The sequence below is a fragment of the Sarcophilus harrisii genome, chromosome 2, assembly GCF_902635505.1.
Source record: "Sarcophilus harrisii chromosome 2, mSarHar1.11, whole genome shotgun sequence".
In the NCBI taxonomy this organism is placed as follows: domain Eukaryota; kingdom Metazoa; phylum Chordata; class Mammalia; order Dasyuromorphia; family Dasyuridae; genus Sarcophilus; species Sarcophilus harrisii.
The window spans coordinates 43,847,772-43,859,804 of record NC_045427.1 but is presented as its reverse complement, the minus strand read 5'-3'; the positions used below and the strand labels follow the sequence as shown (position 1 = coordinate 43,859,804).

General features: G+C 33.0%; 1 protein-coding gene across 8 annotated transcripts in view; it reads left to right on the top strand.

The window, feature by feature from the left end:
• The window catches only part of NFAT5 (nuclear factor of activated T cells 5), a 121,376-nt gene that overhangs the window by 90,418 nt on the left and 18,925 nt on the right, over window positions 1-12,033 (top strand). For all 8 annotated transcript variants that reach the window (XM_031950077.1, XM_031950078.1, XM_023495145.2 and 5 more), the window contains 2 exons: window positions 6,345-6,479; window positions 6,629-6,681. In XM_031950077.1, coding sequence (XP_031805937.1) covers window positions 6,345-6,479; window positions 6,629-6,681 — 188 coding nt within the window. The remainder of the gene's footprint in view (window positions 1-6,344; window positions 6,480-6,628; window positions 6,682-12,033) is intronic.

Sequence of the window (12,033 nt, the reverse complement as noted above, 5' to 3'; positions counted from 1 at the left end):
AGAATGAAAACACATCCAAGAGGAATAGCTTCTAATAATAGTTTTGTTCTGTATAGTAAGTAGAATGATAAATGGAGCCATAGGACAGTTAAATGACATGTTCTTTCCAGATTCAATGGTCTATTTATTTATTTGCTTTTCCCAACATTGGAGGCAGGAGGGGTAAGGCTTTGTGTCAAGGGAGATAGCAAAAAGATGGATAGGATGCACTTATTAAGCATTTAATATGTGCTAGTCATAATACTAAGCACTAGAAATACAAAGAAAGACAAAAATAGCCTTTGCCTGCAAAGAGCTTGTTGAGGTACAATAGTGGCTAGAATGTTTCTGAGTCAGGAAGACCTGCATGCATCCTCAAACATTTACTAGCTCTGCTATTCAGGGCAAGTTATTTTAAACTTTATCTGCCTCAGTTTCCTTAACTGAACATGGGAACATGTTCTTATGTGAAATGGGAACAACATTAGCACCCACCTTCTAGACTTGTTCAATCAAATGAGATAATATTTCTAAAGCACTCAGTACAGGACTTGGCAAATAAGAGACTATGAATTGTCTAATGATCTTTTTTTAAAATGTCTTTAACTAGAGATTTTTTTCTTTTGAATGATTGAATGTAAATGAGAGCACTTCAGCTGTTTATTAGCTCAACATTATACCTGTTTAGAAGGAGTTTGTTTGTTTTTCATCAAATTATAGTTGTAACAGTTTCGAGAAACATTTTAAGTTCAGTTTGTCCACTGAAAGGTCCAATGAGACCTTTGAGAACTAAATGATATCTAGTAATAGTTTTAAAAGAGATATTATCTTCTCTAATTTCACAGGAAGAAGGACATATATTACTGTATTGTCATAATGCAGTTATTTTTTAGTGAGTATGACAACATAAAGTAAATCAGAAAGGTATCGTTTTACAAGGAATTTAAGTTTAGAGAAAAATATTATAGATGTAGATGCACTTCATGAAACATTACACCAGTGATATTGTATTATCAAAAATTGTTTCTCTTAATATATGTTTTATGGCAAATATTTTACATGAATGTAGCATTTTTGAGAAGGGTGTTAAATACAATGAGAGTGAGAAGGAAGCAGGCAGGGTTTGGATTAGAAATAGACAGGGAGATGGAGGGAATTAGGGAGATGGTAGGGAGGCAGAGAGGAAATGAGGGCAAGCAGAAGGGAGGGGGAGGAAGCAGGCATTTGATGTTCCATTTTAAACCATTTATCCATTGGAAAGGCACATTGCCAGTATTTTTGTTACTACTTATGACAGTTTTTAAAATTCCTGTCCTTTGGTGATGGTTCAGAGCTTCGCTGATCTTTTAGGGAGGGTTGGAAGTGATTGATCACTTCAAGGGAAATGAAAGGGTCTTTCCTTTTTATTTCTCATGCTTGGAATTCTCCACAGAGTATTTGTTTGTATTTTTATGTCACTTTTGGTTATTTTGTAATATTATTAGTAAATTGTGAAATTTGTTAAGCATACATGCCCCCATTTACCTATGACTCCACTACTTGACATCAGGAAGACCCAAGTATTGTCCCGAACACTCTGTGACTCTGAGCAAGTTACTTGACTTCTCAGTACTGGCTCTGAGCAACTCTTTAAATTGTAATATTCCTGCAGAGGTGCTGCTTTGTAGTGGTGGATGGTGTGTTCTTCCAGAAAATTCTTTAGGCCAATGAATCACAGATATTATCCAAAAATATTAAATGTGACTTTCCCCTTTTATAACTGTCCTTCCTATACATAACTTTTTTCCTTAGATGACATTGGTTCTTATTAACATCTTTTTTGTTGTTATTGTTATTGTACTACTGTTGATTAGAAATGTCTGAAATGTGACTTTCTTCTAGAATGAGGTATACTGGTTTTCCTCGATTATAATCTGACATTTTACTCCAAAAATTCCTTCATAACTCAGTTCTCTCTCATTAAATTTTGATATATAAAGAGTATATTATGATGGATTAAATGTAACATAGCCTAAGAGAATCATGGTGAATTTTGCTCCATTCAGCAAAGACAAATTAGAAAAGGTTTGGTTACACATATATCAGTATTTTTCCACTAAAGTTTTCTGCCACATATTTATTAATAGAGTAGTTTTTGGTAACACTGTTGATATGATCACATTGAAAGTAATAAATTAGTAAGTCAAGTAAAAGTGTTTAATTTCTGATTTGTATTTATTTCTCTGGTTTGTACAATTTTATATACTTGTACCTCAAGCAAAAAGGTTCAGCAATTAATTTTTCATTACCCAGAACTTTTTAATATGTTTTGTTGGAAAGGAGTGAAAAGTTTTAACTTCTTAGAATACTATTTGGAATCAACCAAAGAAAATGGACGTTTGAAAGTTGTTTACATAACAAAGTGATAGTTTTTTAATATTTTATTTTACTTTTCTTAGTAATATAATTATTTTTTCTCTACCAGTTTATAATTGAAATCCATTTAATTAATAAGCAAATAATATTGTCTCTTAAATCTGTTGAGTACAAAGCTGATCCTTTTGGATAACCATTAAAACTTAAGTAGAAATGACCCTTTTCTAGCTGACAAGTTGTTTTATTATTTTTGAATAATCACAATCTAGTTCTTTGTGTATAGTAAATGTAAATATGAAGACATACACAGCACCCTCTAAAGAGCCTCATTTGGCAGCCTTTTATTTTCAGAGCGTTAGAGGAAAAGATAATGAGATAGAAAAGAAAAGATAATGGGGGAAGTTTTAGTGTCATTAGTGAAGTGGAATTTTACATAATATTTGAAAGTGGGGGAAGGGAGGAGTTAATTTGCTTCATTGTTAATCCAACCTATTCATATAGGTTTACACCTCTTCTTTTGTTTTTCTTCTCAGAATTTTTGCCCTTTATTTCTTGACCATACATGCCTTTCCAAAATAAGTCTGGAATTCCAAAAGTACCTCCTACCCAAATTAACTTGGAACTTTATGTGGAGGTTCAGTCATCACTGTCTTTGGGAATATTTTGTCTAACATTAATTTCAGTGTATACAGTACATACAGATATATTTGTGCATAGCTTGCACACAGAAATAATTGAAAAGTATCTCAATTATAACTTTAATATTTAGTTAGGATAACTGTTGAATTGTGCAGTTAGTAAATGAATTGTAGCAAAGATAAAATTAAGTGAATTATGTGTATTCCCTTCACAAATGTAGAGCGTGATCCTTCATTAGTACACAATGTATTGAGTTACTATGAACCAAAAATTCACTATCTGGTGATCACCTAATAGGTGATGAGACTTTTCCTGAGCCTGTAGGAAAATCCTTCCCAGACTGGCAAGATCTGTCAGAGCTTGTGCTTCATAATCATAGATGAATCCAGGATCACCCAAAGAGTATTACACAAGTGGAGGAAAATTAAGTATGCATCAATAAATAACAAGAAAATATAGAAAGTCATTTGTTTTATACAAAAGTATAGTAAAAATGTAATGAGAATGTGACATTAGATGAAAGCTATACTAATTTACCCTTTCTCCATAATAGAAAGGTTTGCTAAACACATTAATATTGTATGAAGAGGCCTTTTAACTTATTGAGCATTTGAGAAGCTTAGAAGTATTCACTTGTAAAATAATTAATCCTCTGCAATTTATTACCCAATTTATTAACTACAGATCCTTAAATGTCTCTGTTTCCAACACTTAGATATCACCTTTAATCTTGAAAATAGCAAACATATATTTTTTTAAATTCTCTGTCTCTTCTTGGTGAGAATCTAAGTATTGTTGTGCATTCCAGGCTTACCTCTGGGTGAGTAAGATCTTGTTTCCAAGGCCTCTAATGATTAACCTTTCAGAGGTTCTCTCCAACTTTCGGACCCCACTTCTTTTGACTTCTCTAAGTTTTTAAGCAGCATTGTTGATAAGTATCTGCAGAGAGAATCTCATGTGGAGTTCTCAGTACCAAAAAAATCACAGCTCAGGACCAAAGATAATTTTCCTGGAGGACTCACTTTGATCAATTCTAGTACTTTTCAATCAGACAATAAGCATTTCTGCAGGCACTGTGCTAAGCAATAGATAGAGATCAGAAGAAGGCTTTCCTCTCCTTCAAGGAGTTATAATAGTCTTATGGAGAAACAATGTACAAATAAATACATGCAAAGCAAGCTATGTAGGATATATATAGGATAGATATGGAAGAATTATCAGAGGTAAGGCATTGGAATTTAAGAGAGATTGGGGAAGGCTTCCTATAAAACACAGGATTTTAGTTGGAACTTAAATGAAGTCAGGGAAGTCACTAGTCACAGCTGAGGATGAAGAGGCATTCCAGATCTGACCACGTCAATCCTCTTCTATCCCTATCATCTCTAGGATCTTCAAATACAAAATGCTCTGTCCTGGCATTGAGAGCCCTTCATACTTACTTTTCTAGTTTTCATATATCTTATATCACCATGGTACTCGACCATCCAGTGACACTGACCTCTTGAATAGCTGTTTGATAAACAAGACAGTGTCTCTCTCTCTCTCTCTCTCTCTCTCTCTCTCTCTCTCTCTCTCTCTCTCTCTCTCTCTCTCTCTCTCTCTCTCTCTTCCCCTCTCTTTCTCCCTCTCATTCCCTTCCTTCCATTCCTGGAATTCTTTCCCTTCTCATCTCTGCTTTCTGACTTTCTGACTTTCCTGGTTTCCTTCAGATCCCAGTTAAAACCCTGCCGTCTACAGAAAACCTTTCTTAATTCTAGTCTTTTCCCTTGGTTAATTATTTTCTGTTTTCCTTGTATATAATTTATTAGAGTATGAGTCCCCTTGAGGATAGGGACTGTCTTTAAAAAAAAAAAAAATTATTTTATCTTCAGCACATAGGTTAACATAGTGCCTGACTTAGAGGAGGTGCTTAATAAATGCTTATTGTTCACTGACCATTCATCTGAATTTCCTTAATTCTTTCACCTTTCCAAGACATCCAGTTTTGTAGCTTAGGTGTCATTTCTGACTCTTCCCTTTCACCTCATTTATTTAATTGCCAAGTTTCATTAGTTTTACAACATCTCCAGTCTGTCAGCTCTCTACTTTCACAGCCACTGTCCTAATTTAAGCCTTTACTATCTCTTCTCTGAGCTACTGTAGTAGTCTTCTCATTGATATCTCTATTTCCCTTCTCTCCCTTCTCCTGTCCTAAGTTGATATTAAACACCAATTCGACTGTCACCCCCTTATTCAGTAAACTGAAGGGAAGCACTAGTTAAATATAGTGGTTAAAGTAGTGGACTTTTAGTCCAGAAGACTTGAATTTGAATCCTCTTCAGATGTTTACTAATTATGTGATCCTCAGTGAGTCACTTAATCATAATTATAATAGTTAACATTTATATAACACCTGCTGTATGGCAGACTGGTAAATTACCATATACCATTTGATCTTCACAACAACTCTGGGATATTTTTCCCATTTTGCAGATGTGGCAAATGAGACATATCTCGTTGACTTGCCCAGGGTCACACATTTGCTATCTGAGGCTGGGTTTGAACTCACTTCTTCCTGACTCCAGATACAGTGCTTTGTCCACTGTACCACCTAGTTGTCCCAAGTTGGTTAATTTATCCCAGGCTCAGTTTCCTTATTATAAAATGGTGATGGTAGCACTTACCTCACAGAGTTATTGTGAGAATGAAATAGGATTATTTCTGATTATTGTTTTGTTAATGAATCAAATGTTTCCCTGTTGTATCTAAGAATATTTTAATTCTTTGGTGTTATTATTGCTTATAGGTAGCATTCTGTTTCCCAACACCAAATCTTTGCACTGGCTGTCACCCTGGCTTGGAATATATTCCCTTCTTACCTTTGGCTCTGAAATCCCTGGTTTTTCTTAACATTCAACCCAATTATCACTCCTGCCTGAAATTTTTTCCCATACTCCTACTCCTAGTGTTTCTCTCCTACTCCTACAAAAATAAAACTCCCCAAAAACCCCAACCCATCCTTGTACTTACTTTGAATGTTTTGTACATACCTATAACTAATCATTAATAAACTATTAATCACTAAAAGCTAAGTGTCTTGAAGGCAGGAAGTGTATCACTTTTGTCTCTCTTAGCACCTGTTCCTTACACATAATAAAGACTTGGTGAGCATCTGAATGACTAATTTTGAATCTTATTTCTTATTCCTCAGACTTCTCCATGAGTTGATGAGGGTACAAACTATGATAATATCAAAATGGGAGGAAAAAAGAGACAAACAGGACAAAAAGACAATCTATAAACTGAGTAGTAGAGTCAATTATGCTAGATATGATGTTTTAGGATAAGAAGTATTAATGCTTTTTTTATATTTAGTACTTGTTTTTTTACAGCTCAGCCAGCAGGAGTACCAGAGATCTTAAAGAAAAGCCTTCATAGTTGCTCAGTAAAAGGAGAGGAAGAAGTCTTTCTTATAGGCAAAAATTTTCTGAAGGGAACTAAAGTTATCTTCCAAGAAAATGTCTCTGGTAAGTAGAAACCATATTAACTTGAACATGCAGAAAGGAATGCTTACTGAGATTTTTGTTATTTAACTTTGACTTTTATAAGTGGCATAATTACTAGAGAATGACATAATATTTAATATTTTGACACATTTTCATTTTTATTCAATCAGATGAAAACTCTTGGAAGTCAGAAGCTGAAATAGACATGGAATTATTTCATCAGGTATTACTCTTAAGCTATTTTAATATTTATGTGTAACTAATCATGGGCTGTTTTGTTTGTTCATCCAAGGAAAAAGTTTTATTGCTGGTCTGGTTTCTTCTAGATTATTAGATATGTTTCTCTGCTGCATGTGTTTGTTTCTTTCTCCAGCTTTTCTTTTGCACATAGTTTAAAAATTATCTTATTCTATGTGTGCTGTAATTAATATCAAAGAATAATATTCTCTTTTGAACTCTAAAGTATTTTTCTTAATTCTGTTTTCCTGGGTATAAATTGCTTTAGTCAAAGCATACTGAGTATTGTTAGTTCAAGAATCAACAAAATCTTTACCATTAATTTTTGTTTTGGGGAAGTTGAAAGAAATCTAGTCAACATGAAAAAATATTATATTTACATATACAAAAACAGTTTGCAGTTTTTTTTTTTAACAAAGTTGTCTTATGGGGTCCTTTCTAACAAATTATGCCTTAGCTAGAATATACAAAGATTAGAACTAATGAAGAACCACACAAGGAATTAGACCTAATAGAAAAGGGTTAATTTTAATCCCGAGTCTGGGAGAAGCCAATGTAGAACTGCAGGTCAAGAGCTAGTACAGTCATGGAGGAGAAAATTACCCATCTAAATGAGTAGAAGCAGTAGTACAAGCTCAGAGTTATAATGGACTTTAGGATGGTGAGTAAGAAAGGAAGTGATTCTAGAAGGGATAGCAAGCAAAACAAAATAAAGAAGGGATTTGAGGCTGGAGGAAAGGCATCTCACACACACACAAACACACACACACACACACACACACACACACACACACACATACACACACACCACTAACAACAACCCAATTCTTTATATGACATGAAATTAAAGATAATCTGTAAGAACAGTGCATTTCTATGGAGTGTCTTCCAAAAGTTCTTTTGCCCCCATGCTACTCTCTTGCTATTGCGAGAAATAGGAGAGGCAAAAGAATTCAATAATTCATATGCATTTTCCTGACATACAGCAACCAACAACAACAGCTCTTACTGGACTTTATTTAATGCCATCCTGTTTAACACATGATTTTTTTTGGAAACTGTGCATTTTGTCTTCCCAAGTAGTAGAGTATGACCTTATGGACCATGTTTTATGACACTTCTCCATTTTTCAGGGTATCCAACATATCACTAGGCACATCACACAAGCAACTAACATAACTTATTAATTGATTTAACTTACCTTTGGCTTGTTTGATAGCCTTTGGACATCCTGGGACATTTCTAGCTTTATTCTACTTGAGGCCTTTTAAAAAGTACAGTTTGGCATTATCTGTAACTTAGATTTCCTCATTCAGGAGAAAGACAGTAGTATGAAATTATTTGTTTTCTGAAGGATTTTTTCATCTGAAATAAAATCTCTCATTTACAACATCCTAAGCAATAAAATGATCTTCCTAACCAATTAAATAAGCTTCCTAAAACACAAGACTGACATCAGTGGCATCTTACCACCTCTAGAATAAAACTTTTTGTTGGTCTCCAGTCACTTCAGTCATGTCTGATTCTTCATGATCTCATTTAGGGTTTTCTTGGCAAAAATACTAGAGTGGTTTTGCCATTTTTCTTCTCTAGCTCATTTTACAGGTGAGAAAACAGGCAACCAGGGTTAAGTGACTTGCCCAGGATCACACAGCTAGTAAGTATCTAAACTCAAATTTGAATTCAGGTCTTCCTGACTCCAACCTCAGCACTCTCTCTACTGTACCACTTAGCTGCTCAAGTAAAATTAAAATTTCTCAACGTTTCATTCAAAGCTCCTTCTAGCTTATTACACATTATTCTCTTTTGCACACCATATCTTTCACCGACATTGACTAATTTGCTTTCCCCCAAATGTAGCAGGCCATGTTATACAAGCACAGGCTGTTCCTCATACCTAAAATATACTCTCTTTTTACTAACACTTAAGATCTCTAGCTTTCTTCCAAGCTGAGATTGTGCACCTTCTACTAAGTGAAGCTTTTCTTGATCCCCATAGTTATTAGTGTTATTTCTCTCCTCCTCAGATTATTCTACATACATTCATATATACATATATATGTATATGTATACTTTATTATTGTATTATATGTTTGTATTATTTATTGTTTACTTGTTGTATTTTCACTCCCTCTTCAAGTAAAATGTGAGCTTCTTAAGGGTAGAGCGTATATTTTTTATTTGCCTTTATCTTTAAGGGCTATATCTCTAGCACTTAACAAAATACCATACACATATTAGTCACCGAACAAATTATTTTTGGATTAGAGTGATTTAATATTCTTCATTATCCTTTGATCCTGTTAGCAATATACAGAAACTAGAACCAAAACAAATTGTATCATAGTCACCCAAATCCTTTAATGTGTCTTAAACAATAAATGTCTTTTTAAAAAACAAACTTTGAAATCTGGGGTAGTTTAATTTCTTAAAACACTATTTTTTCAGGGTAGTTATGCCAGCCACTATAGATTAAAGAAGAATAATCATAAAAATAAGACAGACATGTGGTGGAATGGAAAGGAATTATATCCTTATTTGGTGGCTATGTCCAGAGGTCCTGGGGTTTTGGCAAGCAAGTATGTAAATAAATTAAATCATAATATGATCTTCCATTTGATCCTGTCCTTCTACTGTTAATTTTGAGATTTTTATCTTAAGAGTTTGTATCTGGATTTTTTTTAGAGGAGTTTTTTGTGGAATTGTTACAAGATGAAATCAGAGCTAGGTATAATGCAAAGCCTTTTCATATGTGAAAGGAGCTGTAGTTGGAAATTTGGAAAAGAATATTCAGGAAATATTTTGAAGCAAAAAGAAACCCTGGGTGTATGTGGATAATATGAGAAGAGAAAGTGTATATTCTACAATAAACTTATAAAAATTGTAGAATGTCAGAAAGTGTTCTACAAATATAGTTAACTATTAAGTCATCCTTAGAACCTGTGGGAACAGTAGCCCATAAAATCAATGTAAATCAGTTTTGTTAAACAGTTTAATGCATGAAACAAATCAACCCTCCCACCCCAATTATTCTATAAGTAGCTGAGTAAGGAAATCTGTGTCAGAATTTCTGCTTTGAAGACAAAGTATAAACTTCAAGCATTCTGTGGAACTTTTCTATATATCAAGTTATCTCTTCTTCTGCAAGTTTAGCTAAATCTTTATTGTTGTAGTTTTATTTGACTAATTTATCTCTTATTTGGCCAGATATTTTGAGTTTTCTCATCACTGAAACTTATAAAGGCTCTTTGAAAGATAATCTTGTAACTAACAACTAGAATAAATACTTATAGTTAAAAAAAAAATCAACCCTAACATCCTAAATCATTTTTAATATTAAAATATAATTGAATAATAATTACTTATATTTGTATGGTGTATTGTTATTTAGAAATATTATTTATCATAAAATAATGGGAGGAAAAACTATTTTTGACCATTCAACAATTAGTTTCTCTAGTATAAATCACAGTAAAACCTTTATTCTTTGTATTCACTTATACATGAATACACATTCATATATGTGATAGGAGTATGTTAATTATATCTATTCCCATTTTAACAAATTTACACAAGATTGATGTTTTTAATTGCATATTGAAATAAATATGTTTAACTATATTAATAGAGTTTGGCTTGGAAGGAGATGCAAAGCTTGGAATAGGGTAGTGACTTTGGAGAAGGATTAGCTAACTGGAAAAATTTAACAGGTAACAGATTTGAAGGTGCTTTCTGGGAGAATGAGGTTATGTATGACACAAAAAGTAATACAATATTAAAATAGGGAATTTGGCAGGTTTGCATTTTCTCAAAATAGTGTGGAGTGGTTTTGGGGGGTTTTTTTTTGGACCTGTGGGCATTCTCCCACAGAATCTGTGACCCTGATGAAAAAGAAGAATTTATAGTTACTTGTGAGCAAGTAAAAGGAAGAAAAGACTTTTGGGAGTCAAGATACTGTGAAAGATACAGAGGTATATTGACATTGGGGAAATGAGGGGAGAGAGCCTTTCAGTATAAAAAGAGAAAGATGTATTGCGTTGATAGCTTAACAGACTTGGTGGGAATAACTGTTCTAAACAAAGGCCTTGGGAGTTCAAGGGCTATAAATTTTAATTCTGTCTCTGACACTAGTTTTATTTTATATTTTTGAGAAAGTCTGTATTTCCAAAACTAGAAAAAAGTGTAGCGATATGAGATTAACTCAAAAGGTAGTGAAAAATAGCTCATAATAATATATAATAACAAAAGATTATCTGCTAAAAGGGAAATACATGATTTTTTCCCCAAAACAATTTGCCATAGAAAAGTTGGAATTCAGCCTTAAAGCCTTTAAAATTTAAAATTCACTTTAAATGAGAATATTCATGTTGTTTTTTTTTCCAATTCAAGGAAAATTAAGAAAGCATTTGTTTTAACCATCAAATGTTTTACCTTCTGTATTTTGGTGTGTTTGGTCTTAGCTCAAAGGTATTCGAAATTTTGACTTAAAATCATAGTAGTAAGAGTGCTTGTGAAAACTTTATATTTACTATGATTTTTTTCAAATTTAAGATTGATGAGGTGTCAAATTGACAAAAAAAAAAGGAAGTTGATAAGATAGGTAATACTAGGATTGCAATTAAACTCTAAAAATGAGCATATAAAAAAACTACCTTTTAAAAAACAATTTTAACAAAAACCATTATTAGAAAATAATTTATTTCAGATACTGAAGTTTCAGTATATAGTTTATAAAGTTAATGGAATAGCATGCTACATAGGAAAACTTATTATAAAAGGATGTTAACTCTAGGGCAGAGGTTTTAAGCTTTTTTTATGCCATGGATCTCATTAGCAATCTAAAGCCTACCAGCCCATTCTCAAAATAATGTTTTTAAGTGCATGAAATAAAATACAGAGGATTACAAAGGAAAATGGTTATGTTGAAATGCAGTTATATATAAAAATATATGTTTACAGACTTAACCTTGACTTAAGAACTCTGCTCTAGAGTTTGCCTATTATTCTTAAATCTGCAAAAGTACTTTTAGTAATTATCTGTCATTTTGACTGAAGGTGGGATTTATCAATGATACAGGTGCTATTTTTTAATGAAGTTATAGAATTCAAAAAAGACAAGACTTAAAACATGTATATATCTGAAAAACTGAATCAGTGCCATGGGACCATGTAATCAACGTATTCTATTGTAACCATAACATGGTATGAGCCTTTGATGTTTTCCATTTGTATCTGATAGTTCTTTTTAATGATGTTGACTTTGTTGGCATTACACTGGTATTACTTCATTAGGCTGATAGTTAGAGGAAACAGTTTTTATGACTTGTAGGTGCCAGTC